The 18,059-nt window shown below is 46.9% G+C and overlaps 1 protein-coding gene across 1 annotated transcript; it reads right to left on the reverse strand.

Annotated features, from left to right (window-relative positions):
* Positions 1-2,260: 2,260 nt before the first annotated feature.
* Positions 2,261-17,931, reverse strand: LOC109909346 (B-cell lymphoma/leukemia 11A-like). Its single transcript, XM_031796115.1, has 4 exons — positions 17,667-17,931; positions 15,360-15,704; positions 4,771-5,898; positions 2,261-4,719 (listed from the first exon to the last, which is right to left on the reverse strand). The coding sequence occupies exons 1-4, from the start codon at positions 17,716-17,718 to the stop codon at positions 4,115-4,117; spliced, it is 2,130 nt and encodes a 709-aa protein (XP_031651975.1). The 5' UTR covers positions 17,719-17,931; the 3' UTR covers positions 2,261-4,114.
* Positions 17,932-18,059: the final 128 nt, after the last annotated feature.

Consider the following 18,059-nt stretch of genomic DNA (forward strand, 5'->3'; position numbering starts at 1 on the left):
AGCCCGGCAAGGCCACTCTCATACGGTCCTCCCCAGCCATTCAATATCATTATATAACCCTTGAAGAATGGACACCATCTGAATGCATTGTTCCCCCCCTGCTCATTATGTGGAGGTGTTGAACGGCACAGACTGGATTGACGGCTGGGACCGCGTCGCCTCTCACCCATCCTCTCACACTCTCACTGGGAGAGTTAGGTGATGGAGGGGAGGGCAGACGGTGGGGGAGTGTAATTCCAGGGTTTAGGTTTCACGTTGTGGTCTTTGTTGGAGGGAGGGAGGGAGGGAGGGAGGTGGAGGTTGTGGGAACGAAGGCTTAGCCTATTCATTCCCAAACGCATCTCTCCCCTTTCTCCTCACCCCTTTGGTGTGAACCCTCACCCCTGCCTTGCCTTCTAAACTGTACCCCCCTTTTCCGTTCTGGGAGGCAAAGAGGGAGTCATGGGGGAGGAGGATTGGATGGCAGACGTTAAATGTAATTAAGAGAAGTTAATTGGCTTTTTACATGAGAAAGCCCAACCTTAATTCTAATATAAGGTAGAGGCATGTTTGTGGCTCTAGGCCTGCCCCATACAATACCACAGTGTATCACAGTCCTGCATGTCTGTCTGGGCTATTCGTGGCAACTTTCAGAATTGGATGTCTTATCAATACGACAGTGTGTCCCTGTTTACCCCTTGAGATTATACTAATAACAAGAGTCAAAGACAATATCAAGAATGAATCCCATGACTGCATGGCCATAAGGCAGGGAAGGTAACCGTGACGGTGCTGCTAGCTCTATAAACACTTCAGTTGGTTCAGCTGTTAGTATTTTGTACACACACACACAGGAAGCTCTTGCACAACCCTGATGGCTTTCTGGCCATTTTACTTCAGGTAAGACATTAAATGTTCCAAAAGTTTCCAACCAGAAGAGGCTGGTGGGAAGAGTTATAGGAGGACGGGCTCATTGTAATGGCTGGAGTAAATGGAACGTGAAACACATCAAACATGAGTCAAACACGAGGTGTCCATGGTTTGATGTGGTCGACTCCGTTCCATAAATTCCATTCCAGCCATTACAATGAGCCCGTCCTCCTATAACCCCTCTCCCTGTCCTGGCCCAACAAAAGCCTTCTCTGTCGAGCTGAGACACGGCTATTAGATCTCAAAGTCCATGCCACCGCCGCCCCAGGGCTGGGCTCTGGTCAGACACACACACACACGGTCAGCTGATGATTTCCCCCGCACCCTGCCCTGCTCTATTGGCCGACAGCCTGTGTCTGATAAAGTCCAGAGAGGTGATTGGCTGACCCAGTGTGAATGGAGCAGGGTCGGGGTTGGTCATCGTTGCTCCGGTACAGAGGTGTGGACTGGAGGTGGCTGGCAGGAATACAAAGACCAGTTGGGGGTGGGAAGGTAAGCATTTGCCGTGGTGGCTACTGCACTGCTGTGTATCACCTTACCTTACATAATTTGGTGCATATGGACACCAAATGGTGCAGGAGTGCCCACATAGCGAACCTGCCCTGGGTCCAAGGGGAGAAGTGCAGGATGTTACCTGTCCCACACCTGTGTGGTACCTGCCCTCTCACCCTCTTTGGGGAGAAGAGCAGACCAACTCCTCTGGGTCTGGTCCAGTGAACGGCTTTGGTTCTCTTCATTCCCTCCTTATTCTCCCCTACACAATAGAAATCGGTAGTGGGGGGCGTGTGCGCATCTGGTGCCCACCCCTCCTACCGGCCATGCTGAAAGCTCATTAAAAATGGCTTGCTGTTAATGAGCTATAGGGATCATAGAGTTATCATAGAGCCTTCTCTTTAGAGGGGGCAGGGCTATGGCCATAGGATGCTGGCGAAGGGATTTTTGTGCCCCCTAAATGCAGTCCGCAATTACGTGAGCGCAACCCCCTGGCACCCAGTACCCCCTACCCCTAGAAACCTTACAGCTTTCCCCTGTCCCATCCCAATTCCCCTGGATATGTAGCCTTCATACCCGTCCCAATTCCCTGGCTATGTAGCCTTCTACGTAAAGTTCAACTGGCCTACAGATTGAGTCACGTCACTTCCTTTTAGAAACTCTCTCCGGTTGGCGTTTGATCTGTGCGGGTCGTTTCTCTGTGGACTGACTCCAGTCATCCCGAGTTATGAATGTTTAATGTCAGAGCACTGGATCAAGGACCCTCTATGCTTGTTTACATCCGTCTGACGTTTGTTGCTTTTGACCTTCAGGAGCGGGTTCGCCGTTCCTACACGGAGACCAAAACACACACACGAGATCGCTTTGCCTCAAATCTTTAATGAGACTTCTCATAACCAGGCCAATGACAAAATGGTATCAAGTTTACAAAAAGACAGTGGCATAGTTAGCCTCATTGCAGTCAGCACAGACAGAGAAAACCAGGAATGCTGGGAAAATGAGTTTGAGGCATACAGCATACAGTCAATTGATGATAACAAACGGCAACGACATCTACATGTAGGAGTGCCATTTTACGTACATAACATTGGTCCCTGAACAAGTACTCCGCTCATGTCCATCAATCATTCACATTTTACCCTATCACTACATTTCATACACAAAGCATAGAATTGGTTTTTCAAAGTGTCCAAAAAGAAGGGTTCCCTGCCATCAGTGTATATAGACATCAATAATGAAAATCACAATAGTCAGAAATTAGTTGGTGACACGTCACTCAAAGCATGTTCTCAGCCACAATGGCAAATGTAGCTAAATGTTAGCTGCATAATTGTTGTTGGCATAGGCTCACTTTCCATGCACATAAAACAGCTTGCTTATGACTTGTTACGTCATGTTTCGGATGTAGTTAGTTAGGCATTTGACCGAAGGTTCAAGTCAAGTGTTACCAAAAAATTCCCCTGTACACACACACACACACACACACACACACACACACACACACACACAAAACATAGACACATACACAAGTGCTCATTCGGTGTTACCCACAAAACTCTCCCACCTATCAACAAGCCACTCACTGTAGCTCTCCACCCTGTAGTTTAGCAGTAGATAGACTTTTCATTTGCCAACCACTAACATGCAGTGTTCATAAATAAGGACAAATTTTAAAGCACACAGGCAAAAGAAAACAGAAAACATTTCAAATTGCAGCAAAACATGCATGTTTAAGCTTCAAGCAGTTCAGCGTTTCAAAAAAATAAAAAGTAAACAAAGGAAAGAGAACGATCCCCCCCCCCCCAATTATCAAGCACAAAAAAAAAGAAATTCACAAGTTTCATATGAAGTTAAATTGCAGTTTTTCTTATGCATAGGAGTTCAGGAAATCAGCAGATGAGACGTATACACATATATAAAAATAACATCCATACACAGAGAAGAACAACACAATGCTGCTGGGCCTCGTGAGCCTCAAACTTTACATTAAGTGGCAAGTGTTGTGACATAGAAGCACATTTAGGACGGAGAAACGACAGGCAATCTAGGTTTGGCTTCGTTTCCCCTTTGACCCCGTCTCCGTCCAAACAACTAGTCTTTCATTCATCCACAGAGTGAAACGACCACCATCCTAGTTGTCACCAAAGCAACGGAACAGGATATGAAAGCCTCACTATTGTCGCAATCTCTTGCCACTAGATATAAAAAATATAAAAACAATGAAACCCTTTTTACATTTGACAGTTCAGATTGGTAATCATCATTATGTTGAGTGAGTGAACCAATCAATTGACCACGGGTGTCCAATTCCTATATTCTGCTGGAGCATAGTGATCAACTTCCTGTGTTCTGGTGGACTGTGGTGGTATGAATTCCTGTTCTTAAGTCCTGTTTGCCCTCCACCTTTCCATTGCATGTCTGGGTTTTGTGCTGTGGTCTAAGTAGGTGGATTTGCATATGCTAATTGTCAGCTCTGGCGAGACGTGATGTACCTCAGCATTGCACAGATAGGGAATTCAGAGGAGAGCAGGGTTGGTACCTAGATTCCAGTTGGAATTGATCCCCAGTTGAGTGCTAGGAAAGGTTCATTACATTTATATGGATATTTATGTTGGTCAAAGCGGTTGGAATGATTGAGAGTCCAAGCCAGTGCTTCTGAATGTCTTAGTCAGTGTACAAAAGTGTGAAACGACGGCTATGCTGGACCCGTAGTTTACACCAAGCCCACATCCACACTGCCTTCAGTAGGAAGCTCACCCACACTATCCTCCACTACGGCTGGGCTGACAGTACCATCCACCTCCCCTTTCTGGTTCTCCTCAGCCTCCACTACCACCTCGATGGCAGCCATGTTGCTTTCTGTCTGGTCCGTGCTGGCTTCATCCTCCATCTTGATGACTAACCCGTCCTCCATTTTGACAAGGGCCCAGTTGGCATCAGCTGCACTGGCCTGGGTGTAGGTCCCAACTCTGGCATGGCTCAGCCCATGCACCTTCTTCAGGTGTTTCTCCAGGGTGGTGTACACAGTAAAGGGCACCCCGCACAGCTGGCACAGGAACGGGGCGCGGGCCCCGTGGGCACCGTGGGTTTTCATGTGGCGTGTGAGCTTGGAGCTCTGGGCGCATGCGTAGCTGCACAGGCCACACTGGTAGGGTCGTTCTCCCGTGTGGCTGCGCCGGTGCACCGTCAGGTTGCTGCTGTTCCGGAACTGTTTCCCACAGTACTCACAGGCCTCCTCCTTCTTCTTCTTCCCTGACCCCCCATCGTTGTTACCACTGTTACTGCTGATGACGCCGTTTCCTCCTCCTCCTCCTCCTCCTCCTCCTCCTCCTCCTCCTCCTCCTCCTCCTCCTCCTCCTCCTCCTCCTCTCCGTTCACTCTCCCTTTGCCACTCCTGGACCACCTCGATGTTCCCACCTGCAAGCCACTCCTTCTCTCCATCCCTCTCGCTCACCCACTCCCCCCCTACCTGAGCCCTCTCCTCCCTCTCCGGACGTTTGGGGGTGCAATTTCCGCTGGCGATGCCACTCTCCCCGCTGCCACCCGTCTCTCCACTTTCAAGTGACCCCCCTGAAGGGCTGGCGTAGGGGGACGCATGCTGGGGCTCCTCTTGACCCTCCACCACCTCTCCCTGGGGTTGGAACAGCCTGAACAGGCTCATGTCTGGACCTCCAGGCTGGGAAGCGAGCAGGATCAGTCCAGAGCCTGGGGAGTGAGGCTTGGACTGGGATAGGTCCAACCTCTCCCCTGGTCCTCCACTCAACACCCTCTCTCCTGTCCCCTGCATTACAAATCTCCCTCTCATCCCCTGCCGACCCCCCTCATCCTCCCCTACCAGCCCCACCTCCACCCCCTCGTAGCCCCCTCCACCAGTCTCTCCGCGGTGACTCCTCATGTGGCGAGCCAGCTGACCACTCTGGGCAAAGGCCTGGTCACACAAGCCACAGTGATAGGGCCGCTCACATGAGTGGGTCCTCCGGTGCGCTGACAGGCTGCGGAGGGACTGGAAACCCTGGCCACACAGCTCACAGGGAAACCCCACCTGGGCGGGTCCGCACTGGGGGAAGGAAGAGGCGGCCGGGGGGGACGGCGATGGAGAGGTGACCAGATCTCCAGCAGTGGTGAGGATGGTGGTGTTGCTACTGCCCTCAACCAGCTCTTTCAGACAGAAGTTGAGGGCCTGTCGTTCTCTGGAGGAAGGGATGGAGCTGGCCCGAGAAGCTGGCCTGCGGTTCTGACGAGGACTGAAGATGCGGGGCAGACGCAGAATGGAAGGGTGGAAGGCAGTGGCCAGGGTGTGGCTCAGTTGACAGGGATCCAGGGTAGCTGCAGGTTTGGAGTGCTGGTGACGCCCTCTTCCCATCTTCTCCTCGTCATCCTTCTCCCCGTCCTCCTGGTAGATACTAAAAGAGTGTGTGTGCTGGGCGTGTTGGAGCAGGTCCCAGGCAGAGGGCAACACACACTCACACAGTTGGCAGGTAAAGCAGGATGGCTCTTCTGCCACAGGAAAAAAAACACAGTTAGTAAGCAAACCAAGACGACATTAGCAGAAACATTTCCTTGATCTGAAAAATGTAAGGGATCTCAATAGTTTTTTTAAATTAAAACAGCACATATCAGACAGTAGGAACTATTGTAGATAGCTAGGCGGTGACAGCAGAATACTGAATATACGGCACAGAAAAAATGAACTCTGGTTAGGGCAGTACATAGGTGCAGAGAAACTAAGCCTGTTAAGTCGGTGAAGAGTGAGTGACCACAGCAAGAGGGACGGTGCTTAACATCCTCTGGTTCAGGTCTACAGGACAAGGTAGTCTGAGTTTCAAATAGAAGAAAAAAAATGCATTGTTCCTGCCTCTCGTCCTTTTTGAGACAGAAGCCAAGGAGAGAGGGACTCAGAGATAGCGAAGGCTGTTGATGGGACCAGAAGCAGGTGAGAGATGAACGACAGAGGCCAGCAGAAAGGGGAGATGGATAGTCAAGTACATCTGGAGAAATGTTTTAAATGTGGTTAGCATTGTCTCTTAACCGAGAGCCACTCTCCAATTAAGCTGCAAATTGCTAATTAGCGGAACCGAGAAAACGAAGGCTTTATGTAAATCAGGGACTGACTCAGCCTGCTTGACAAATGAGGCCTTTCTGCATAAATCTAAATTGGAAAGAAGATCCTCAAATTGAGGGGGAAAACAGTTCTATTTTTTGTGAAGGTTCAAAGCCGACTCTGGTATAAGCCTCTTTCATGTTTCCTGAAGTCAAAATCCTTCTGTATTTTACTGGAGGGGGAGGAGAGAAAAGATGAAAAAGAAAGCAACTCTTTCTCCCTCTCCCTCCCTCCCTCTCCCTTGCGCTCTGCCTGGAGAGGATAGGAGATGTGGTGGACACATCCTTTAACTTAGCCTGAAGAGATGAGTAGAGCAGGAGAGAAGTTGGTGTATTTATGAAAAGTGGGGTGAATGAGAGCGCAACAACAACAACAACAAAAAAAAGAGATGAGGAAAGCGAGAGAAAGATCAAAAAGGAGGATGTCGCAGCGCGGGGTCGAGAAACGCCACAAACAAATGTGTCACCCCTTGGATTGTACTTCAGACCCATCCTCCTACCCCTCACCCCTCTGCCCCCCTAACCCTCCAAAATCTCTCCCCGAGGGGGGGCTTTTGTCTTGGGCTCCTGGAGTGAAACACAATACCCAGCCGGTTTCTCATTCGCTCTTTCTTTCCCTCTCCATCTTTTTTTTGTGTAAGGATTCCCATTTGGCCCGGGGTAGCACTTGAATATTAAGCAGAAGCAATAACTGCTAATTAAAAATGCAGATTGGCTCGGAGCACTAACGAGCAGTAGGCAGAATCTCCTCTCCCGGGGGAGAAAGAGGGAGGAGAAAAGAGTGTGGGGGAGATTGAAATAGGGCAAGCGAGAGTCTGTTGAAATGGGGGGGGGGGGGGGGGGGGGGGGGAATAATGTTAGAGATGAGAAAAAAACAAACAAGTCGAATAAATAAAAATAAATGGAGGCAGACGCACACGTTATTATATTCCATCACGTTCTTCCATTCTCCATCACATACACATTCTAGAGTGAAAGGGACACCTATCCGCTGTGGGGATAATTGCTCTTTCAGTTTGAGTCATCTTCCTGAAGCAGACATATTCACATGCCAAGAGAAGCAAAACATCTACCCAGAAAAATATGCAATAAATCAAATCAAATTTTATTTGTCACATACACATGGTTAGCAGATGTTAATGCGAGTGTAGCGAAATGCTTGTGCTTCTAGTTCCGACAATGCAGTAATAACGAACAAGTAATCTAACTAACAATTCCAAAAAACTACTGTCTTATACACAGTGTAAGGGGATAAAGAATATGTACATAAGGATATATGAATGAGTGATGGTACAGAGCAGCATAGGCAAGATACAGTAGATGATATCGAGTACAGTATAACATATGAGATGAGTATGTAAACAAAGTGGCATAGTTAAAGTGGCTAGTGATACATGTATTACATAAGGATGCAGTCGATGATATAGAGTACAGTATATACGTATGCATATGAGATGAATAATGTAGGGTAAGTAACATTATATAAGGTAGCATTGTTTAAAGTGGCTAGTGATATATTTACATCATTTCCCATCAATTCCCATTATTAAAGTGGCTGGAGTTGAGTCAGTGTCATTGACAGTGTGTTGGCAGCAGCCACTCAATGTTAGTGGTGGCTGTTTAACAGTCTGATGGCCTTGAGATAGAAGCTGTTTTTCAGTCTCTCGGTCCCAGCTTTGATGCACCTGTACTGACCTCGCCTTCTGGATGACAGCGGGGTGAACAGGCAGTGGCTCGGGTGGTTGTTGTCCTTGATGATCTTTATGGCCTTCCTGTAGCATCGGGTGGTGTAGGTGTCCTGGAGGGCAGGTAGTTTGCCCCCAGTGATGCGTTGTGCAGACCTCACTACCCTCTGGAGAGCTTTACGGTTGAGGGCGGTGCAGTTGCCATACTAGGCGGTGATACAGCCCGCCAGGATGCTCTCGATTGTGCATCTGTAGAAGTTTGTGAGTGCTTTTGGTGACAAGCCGAAATTCTTCAGTTTCCTGAAGTCCACAATCATCTCCTTAGTTTTGTTGACGTTGAGTGTGAGGTTATTTTCCTGACACCACACTCCGAGGGCCCTCACCTCCTCCCTGTAGGCCGTCTCGTCGTTGGTGGTAATCAAGCCTACCACTGTTGTGTCGTCCGCAAACTTGATGATTGAGTTGGAGGCGTGCGTGGCCACGCAGTCGTGGGTGAACAGGGAGTACAGGAGAGGGCTCAGAACGCACCCTTGTGGGGCCCCAGTGTTGAGGATCAGCGGGGAGGAGATGTTGTTGCCTACCCTCACCACCTGGGGGCGGCCCGTCAGGAAGTCCAGTACCCAGTTGCACAGGGCGGGGTCGAGACCCAGGGTCTCGAGCTTGATGACGAGCTTGGAGGGTACTATGGTGTTGAATGCCGAGCTGTAGTCGATGAACAGCATTCTCACATAGGTATTCCTCTTGTCCAGATGGGTTAGGGCAGTGTGCAGTGTGGTTGAGATTGCATCGTCTGTGGACCTATTTGGGCGGTAAGCAAATTGGAGTGGGTCTAGGGTGTCAGGTAGGGTGGAGGTGATATGGTCCTCGACTAGTCTCTCAAAGCACTTCATGATGACGGATGTGAGTGCTACGGGGCGGTAGTCGTTTAGCTCAGTTACCTTAGCTTTCTTGGGAACAGGAACAATGATGGCCCTCTTGAAGCATGTGGGAACAGCAGACTGGTATAGGGATTGATTGAATATGTCCGTAAACACACCGGCCAGCTGGTCTGCGCATGCTCGGAGGGCGCGGCTGGGGATGCCGTCTGGGCCTGCAGCCTTGCGAGGGTTAACACGTTTAAATGTCTTACTCACCTCGGCTGCAGTGAAGGAGAGACCGCATGTTTTCGTTGCAGGCCGTGTCAGTGGCACTGTATTGTCCTCAAAGCGGGCAAAAAAGTTATTTAGTCTGCCTGGGAGCAAGACATCCTGGTCCGTGACTGGGCTGGATTTCTTCCTGTAGTCCGTGATTGACTGTAGACCCTGCCACATGCCTCGTGTCTGAGCTGTTGAATTGAGATTCTACTTTGTCTCTGTACTGGCGCTTAGCTTGTTTGATAGCCTTGCGGAGGGAATTGCTGCACTGTTTGTATTCGGTCATGTTACCAGACACCTTGCCCTGATTAAAAGCAGTGGTTCGCGCTTTCAGTTTCACACGAATGCTGCCATCAATCCACGGTTTCTGGTTAGGGAATGTTTTAATCGTTGCTATGGGAACGACATCTTCAACGCACGTTCTAATGAACTCGCACACCGAATCAGCGTATTCGTCAATGTTGTTATCTGACACAATACGAAACATCTCCCAGTCCACGTGATGGAAGCAGTCTTGGAGTGTGGAGTCAGCTTGGTCGGACCAGCGTTGGACAGACCTCAGCGTGGGAGCCTCTTGTTTTAGTTTCTGTCTGTAGGCAGGGATCAACAAAATGGAGTCGTGGTCAGCTTTTCCGAAAGGGGGGCGGGGCAGGGCCTTATATGCGTCGTGGAAGTTAGAGTAACAATGATCCAAGGTCTTTCCACCCCTGGTTGCGCAATCGATATGCTGATAAAATTTAGGGAGTCTTGTTTTCAGATTAGCCTTGTTAAAATCCCCAGCTACAATGAATGCAGCCTCCGGATAAATTGTTTCCAGTTTGTTTCCGCCAGTAGTATTGAATGCAAGAGAAGTCAGCGAGCATTTAGCCTCCCTTTATAAAAAAAAGTATACAATAATAGCCAATCAGTGTTGAGCTAAACTGAGTGAGCTCAACTGTGAATGGTCTTGGTGCATCCCAAAAAAAAACAAAAAAACAGGAAGCCAGTTTGGATTGGGCTTCACGCCAATCACATCGAAAGAAAAACACAGACAGAAAAAAATATATATTGTTGTGTCATTTTCCTCAGTTGGCTAGCTAACTAGCTAAAATTGTCCCTTTCCTAAATTAGCCATGAATGGAGATAGGGATTTGGACTTGTGGTTTTACTTAATTCTCCGTACTGGCTAATGATTTATAACGGCGATTCTGATCCAACCATAAATTCATACATTGTTCCCCTAGCCTGAGAGGATGGAAGTTCAATATGTAGCTAGATGTAGAAGGCTAGTGTTAACTAGTTGGCCTGAGACATTGATGCCCATGAAAAGGACGTTAGGCTAGTGAGCGAGCATTTTAGCCAAGTAGCCTAGGTCAAAAAAAAATATTAAGTGTGTACTGTATGACAGAGTCATAGACTGTTTCGTCAACATGAAAGAAAGGATGGCATTGGCATTTCTCGACATGTAGCGTGAGTCAACATGTTCTCTCTACTTGAACGCACGCTTGCACACAGCAAGAGAGCGAGCCATGGACAGCCACATGATATTTAGCTTATGTTGATTGGACTAAATTGTTTTATGGTATATTTTATTTGTCATAGCATAGGGGATTTGATGATGTTGAAATGGTGGAGGCAGCTCCTGTTTTCTTTGCGACTTGCGCTAACTCTCCGCGGTTCTAAATCAATAGTTGTTTAGTAGTCTGAAAATGTTGTAAACATCCACTTGCTTGACCCTGCTGTAGGTCATGTAACTGCCTGTCACATGCAATATGCTTTGTGGACTCCACCGGACAGAGGTTGGTCTCTGGATTTCTGATGAAACAAAGGTGTGGTTGAATTTACTCTGCCACCGTCTTTCCTATGGTCTTGTTGCATATACCACAGTCGCAAAGGCATATGAACTAACAGGTTATAGAGCAAACAATGCAATTATCACAACACACAGGTTGTAATGTGAAAAAAATGTAATGGGCTTGGCATCACCAGGGATTTTAGATAGACGCACAACACGTAGCGCATACAGTACTGTATCAAATCATACCACATACAAAACATTTAACTTGAGTTACTTAACCCTTGTGTTGTCTTAAGGGTAAAAAAAAAATGACCCGCCACTGTTCAACAGCAGAGACATTTTTTCCATTTGAAATGTTATGACTTTTCCGACAGTGACCCCAATATTAGAAAAAGTGAAACATCACCTTTGTTCATATTTCCATGAAAGCTGTACACCACCAGGGTACAAAGATTGTCTTAGGGACATTTTTGATCCGGCGGTTATAAAATAATTTACGCACCACACAAACCACAGAGACACACACGAAATTGAGATTACATGTGCTACTGATTGAAAGAACAAGCCTGAGCTCCCCCCTGCACTCCCCGCAACAAAGTTTGCCTTCACCCCCACCACCCCACTAACCACAGTGGTTAGAGCGTTGGACTAGTAACCGAAAGGTTGCAAGACCAAATCCCCAAGCTGACAAGGTAAAAAAGTATGTCGTTCTGCCGCCCCCCCCCCCCCCCCCATTCTGTCATTGAAAATAATATGTTCTTAACTGACTTACCTAGCTAAATAAAAGGTCAAATAAAATACATGCAAAAAATTTAAAAACCACTAGTTTCCTACCTCCCAAAGAGGAACACAAATGTCGTCCTCCTGAGCACACTGCGCAAAACGGCTGAGATCAGTGATCATGAGGACAGGAAGCCAGCCATCGTCCTGGACTACAACCACAACAAAGGAGGCGTGGACAACCTGGACAAGGTGACTGGAACTTACTGCTGCAGGAGGACGACTGCCCGCTGATCCCTGGTCATCTTCTATAACATCATTGATGTGTCCTCGTACAATGCCTTTGTGATATGGAACAAGATCAACTCTACCTGGATGCCTGATAAGTGTTCCTGGAGGAGCTGGGAAAGGCCCTTGTAACGCCACATGTTCAAAGAAGGGAGCGCCTCCCCTGCACAGCAGCGCTTGTGAAAGCTGTTCAGGGGGCTGAATCTTGTTCTGATCCACCTGAGGCTGCAGCTGGGGCAGGCAAGGGGAGGAGATGACAATTCTTCCCCCCAAAGAAGGACTGTAAAACAAACTGTGTGCTGCACATGTGAGAAATACATCTGCAAAGTCCATGCACACACACTTGCATACTGTCCTACATGTGCTAATTAGAGTTGATTGATTTATGTTCTTCACGTTTTTGTTTTGTATCTATTATTTTATTAATATTTATTGTTGTTGTTTATACACCTTGTGGGTGGGAGCAATGGTTTAAAAAATTGGAAAAATACTAATATTTTGTAGTTGAATTCCTCATTGTACAGTATAAGAATATCACTATGTTGCCAAAAAAGTTCAAGATTTATTGTTTCCCGTCAATAAAATGCATTCAAAACAACTTTCTGCACATTTTTGCTACTTTCTTAGGCTATACAATAGCCATCTCTTGCAACAACAACAAAAAGAGTATGTTTACGCCTATATGCAGTACCTTTAGCAATACTACTTTAGTAAAGAAAACTATTGAAAACAATGAAATAGTACCCGCAAATCACCAGTCTCAACGTCAACAGTGAAGAGGCGACCCCAGGATGCTGGCCTTCTAGGCACAGTTCCTCTGTCCAGTGTCTGTATTATTTTGCCCATCTTAATCTTTTATTGGCCAGTCTGAGATATGGCTTTTTCTTTGCAACTCTGCCTAGAAGGCCAGCATCCCAGAGTCGCCTCTGCACCGGTTGACTCTGGGATGCTGGTGTTTTGCAGGCACTGTTTAATGAAGCTGCCAATTGAGGACTTGTTAAGCGTCTGTTTCTCAAACTAGACACTAATGTACTTATCCTCTTGCTCAGTTGTTTACCGGGGTATCCCACTTGTTATATTCTGGTTAGAGCCAGTTTGCTCTGTTCTGTGAAGGGAGTAGTTCACAGCTTTGTACGATATCTTCAGTTTCTTGGCAATTTCTCACATGGAATAGCCTTCATTTCTCAGAACAAGAATAGACTGATGAGTTTCAGAAGAAAGTTATTTGTTTCTGGCCATTTTGATCCTGTAATCAAACCCACCAATGCTGAAGCTCCAGATACTCAACTAGTCTAAAGAAGGCCAGTTTTATTGCTTCTTTAATCAGAACAGTTTCAGCTGTGCTAACATAATTGCAAAATGATTTTCTAATGATCAATTAGCCTTTTAAAATTATAAACTTGGATGAGCTAATATAACGTGCCATTGGATGGTTGCTGATAATGGGCCTCTAAGCCTATGTAGATATTCCATAAAAAATCTACCATTTCCAGCTACAATAGTCATTTACAACATTAACAATGTCTACACTGTATTTCTGATCAATTTGATGTTATTTTATTGGACAAAAGTGATTTTTCTTTCAAAAACAAGGACATTTCTCTGTGACCCCAAACTTTTGAACGATAGTGTACATATCAATAGTTCAACCTAGGTCTTTTCCACAAATACCTCCTAACAATTTAAACAACACATCCAAATTCTAAAAATGGGCGATCGACATTAGATACACGTTTTCATGCACCAGTGACTCATTTCGTTATTAAAAAGTTGAATTAAAAGTGATCTTGCTTTGCTTGGTTGGAGATACGGCTCGTGTAGTGCACGTGGGTAGCTCTGTTGTGTAAGCCGTTGGGCACGGAGAAGAGAACTTACACACAGACAGAAACATTTTTAAAAAGCAGCTAGAAAGCGATAGAGCGGTTGAGAGAGACAGAAGAGAGAGAGAGAGAACATGTAAAACAGGCAGCGAGAGACCTAGAGGTAGAGACAGGTTGAGAGAGAGAGAAAACATAACAGGCAGGCCTGGAAGAGACCGAAAGAGAAAAACGTGGACAGACGGAAACAGAGCATGCAGCAGTCCCCTGAGCGTTACACAAAGGAAGGAAGTGCACGTGGCTGTGTGTGAGAGAGTGCGTATGTATGTCTAAGGGTCTCAGCTCCAAAAATATGCATATGAACAAAACATTTAAAAATATATATGTTTTATTGTCACACACTGGATAGGTGCATTGAAATGTGTTGTTTTACAGGATAAGCCATAGAAGGATGGCGCCTCTGGTGCGAATGAGCATCAAGTGCTTTGCGCATGGCCCCATCAACTGATTTTTCATCGGCTTGAGTATTCGAACAAGCTACATTTCGGTTACTGGCTCAACGCTCTCACAGCTAGGCTACCTGCCGCCCTAAAGCTCATCTAATCAGAGTCATTCAGACCATATACTGTAAATAGAATCTAGAAATTCTATTTCTATGGTTCAGACACACAATGAGAACTTGCTTGTTCACTTCTAAATACATGACCTATACATACTGTGAGGCCCCCTCTTACTGCCTACATAGTCCTGCTTCAGATGCCTAGTAGAAAGCCTCTAAGGTAGGAGAGACAAGGAAGGAAACCATGGGTGCATCTCAATAGTCATGTTGCTGTTCTTCACTTGTCTCCATTCCTCCCATCTCTGTAAAGACGTTGGCGAGGAGACAAGGGGAGGAAGTATCACTCAACTATTTACTATCAAAATGCAGATTGGGATGCCCATCTGATGGACACCACACACTTGCACCGAGAAGCCATTCAAACATCAGAACGATGGTGACATTATCCTTTTAAACATGTTGCAATGGTAGTATGACCACACTGCAGCCTGTTGTGACACCATCTCATTGTCCCCCTCAGCTTAGCACAGCCAGTCCTCCAGTGAGCGCAGGCCGTGTTATTGCGTGGCCAGAGAGCACAGTGCCTTGCCCTATGTGTTTACCTGGCCACTTCACCTGAGAGAGACAGAGTCAAGGAGATGGAGGGGAGCTCAGGTGCACCGGAGCCCTCAGGGGCCCCCTATGGCCTCAAAACACCGCTGCCTATCCTTTCCACACAATTACCCAGCGCGTCGCTAACTCACAGAGGCCTCCTCAGCACAGCAACGCCCAGCTAATGAGCTGGACTGGGGGGGACGGTTGTTAGAAGGGGGGGGGGGGGGGGGGGGAGAAAACAACAAAATAAAAAAAGTCACTAATTAGCGACCTGCCCGCACTCACCTGTTCTGTTAGCCTCCATCTTCACCTTCACACTATGCTCCTCCCCTCTGGACATGTCTGTCAAACTCCTCAGCTCCACGAACCCAGCCTCTACCTGAGTGACATCACCGCGTCGCTGTGTCCGGTTGGCTGGGGAGGGAGGGGTGTGGGTGTTGGGGGTGTGATTCCGGGAGCGGCAGCCCCCTTGTTTGTGCTGGATGAAGGCCAGGATGTGGGCGAGAGGGAAGGCCTGGCTGCACTGCCCACAGGTCAGCAGGTCACGACCCTCCTCAATACCCCTGACCCGGGGAAGGGACCCCCTCTCGTCCAACGATGGAGTGGCAGCGTCCAAGGGCTCAGGGGCATCTGAGAGAAGATGAGAGGCAAGTGAGGGAGAGTCAGAGAAATATGAGGGGGAGAGTGAAAAACAAATTAGGGCAGGGGAGTGATACGGGGAAAGGAAGCGAAGACAGAGGGAGGAAGACGAAGAGAGTCAAGAAGAACATTTGAGAAAATAGAAACTACAAAGAGTTTGAATATTCTGTCCATCATGTAAGATCCTACAGCAACAGGGAGACAGTGGGTGGTCAGACACCATGTAGATTGGGCAACTGCTGATATGGCCTTTTAAAGCATTACTTTCGATGCTGCGCCACCCCACCCCACCCGCTCCACCAGGGCTACAGAGGCAGCCAGGCTATTCCGGTCAGCTGATACTGACCACTTCCCCCTAACTAACCCTTTGACAGCTCCTTTCACTGAGATGGCAGGCTGCATAGTGGCATGTTTTCACTGACACCGTTGCTTCCTGTCTCTATTGGTGCTGTGAGTAGAAATATATCTATTTTTAATTATACCATTCCCAAGGCCCGGGAGAAAGAAAAAAAACACCTGTCAACACATTCTCAATCATCAACTACTCAAGTAAGAGAAACAACAAGGCAAGGAACTGACCAGTTTATCTGCGAGAAAGTGAGTGGCCATGACTCGAAGGCGAGTCACTCAGGGTTTGAAGGCCAAATGAATCATTTATCACTAAGAGAGTTGAGTCGAACACGAGATTACTCAAATTAAATGTGTGGTTTAGATTTAAGCACCTCTCAGGGATGTAGTCTGGTTTCCAATTTCAGTCTCTCATTAGCGCCATAAACGTATGCTACAAAATAAAAATGTCCATGACTCATATATGACCCAAGTAGACAGCCAAAGACAAGGATGGTTAAATACCGTTGGTCGGGTTTGAGCTGTTGGACTGGCCCTCACCACTCTTTTAACGACTTGTGAGAGTTGAGGCAGGGAGTGAGTCAATATGGTCGTGTACACACCTTAAAGCTTGGACCGGCTTCACTTGCCCGGACTAGGCCGAGTACAGGACAGGTACAGACAGTACAGTCGCGCTGAGTAGCTCACCGGTGGTTACTCAAAAATGTTACCTTTCCTGTTTCAGTGCTGCTCACGGTTTGTGCAGACAAGCTAGGCGCGGTTTGCACGCACACCATTGAAGAGTCAAGGCTTGTGGTCAAACTAGACACGCTCGACTGGTCTTCGTTGGGGTAACAGAGAAAGAGATGTTTTCTAACATTTGTCAATGTTTTTGTCAAAGGCCTGCCCTCATTGACCTGGGGAAGAAACACGATATCATCAACTAACCCGCGGTTTAATAAGCAGAGCCTGTTATTTTGATATACAACTATATCTTTATGATAACCTACATAGGCCTACGCACAAGTCAAGTGTATGGGGTATCTAGGCTAGATAATTTTTTTTGACGAAACGGCTATAAAAGTGGAAGAGGTCAGTGGAGTTGTTGTGAGGGCAGACTGTATCCTCTCCTCTCTCGCCTTGTCACACGGATACAGTGTCTAGAACACGCGGTCTGCCCCACAAGGAAGCGTTCATGTTGGCAAAAAATTATTCGATAATTCAAAACAGCCCCCCCACAGACAAGACAGAAAGAAAAACTAGAAGAAAATACACAGGCCAGCAAAGAACCCGGATAAAAATAATAAAAAACATTACCTATGTTTAAAGCCACCTTTTAATGTGTAGTTTATGAACACATTTCATTGATTTTAAACTTCATTTGTTGAACAGCTGAGTGTAGCCTATATATAAATCAGCTCTTTACAAAAATATATTTGATAACTTTTATCAATGATTTAACTTCAATGTCAAGGTGCGCATAACCCCACAAAGCCCGACTGACACCCCCACCCCAAAAAGCGACGTTTAACATGAATACATCGTATATGAAATACATAACATAACATAACATAACATGCCAACCCCTTATTAGTAAACTATGGCCATAGCCTCATCTCAGTTTACCTTGAATTGCACTCAGGTGTTGCGGTCGGCTGCCTTGTTTGCGTCTGGACATTCTGTTTGATTACACCAGGCAAGGTTTGTCTGGTGTATCCACACCCCTCGATCGGAATCTAACTTAATTGATCAAGTTGATAAGAATACTGTGTAGCTCAATGGCACGGACGGGTCGTGGCTCGCTGTGTACCAGCCAGTGTTCAAGTTCAGGCTACCAGCCCCGCAGCGGAGGAAAGAAGGGGCAACATGTTAGGCGCCGCCCGTCACTAACTACTCCGACCCCGCCCTCTACACAATGTTACACACTCACACATACCTTGTTTTACTCGCACTTGTGAGGACAAAAACAATTGATTCCCATTCCAAATAATATTTTCCCCTTAACAGCCTTTGTTTTTT

The sequence above is a fragment of the Oncorhynchus kisutch genome, linkage group LG18 (assembly GCF_002021735.2).
Source record: "Oncorhynchus kisutch isolate 150728-3 linkage group LG18, Okis_V2, whole genome shotgun sequence".
In the NCBI taxonomy this organism is placed as follows: domain Eukaryota; kingdom Metazoa; phylum Chordata; class Actinopteri; order Salmoniformes; family Salmonidae; genus Oncorhynchus; species Oncorhynchus kisutch.

Bases quoted from the DNA above. Each gene is read 5' to 3' on its own strand.
- LOC109909346 (XM_031796115.1), bottom strand. From the start codon at position 17,718: ATGTCCAGACGCAAACAAGGCAGCCGACCGCAACACCTGAGTGCAATT. The intron at 15,705-17,666 runs GTAAACTGAGAT...ATCTTCTCTCAG, and splicing joins ACACCTGAGTGCAATTCAAG to ATGCCCCTGAGCCCTTGGAC. The intron at 4,720-4,770 runs GAGGAGGAGGAG...GAGGAGGAGGAG, and splicing joins GCAAAGGGAGAGTGAACGGA to GAGGAGGAGGAGGAGGAGGA.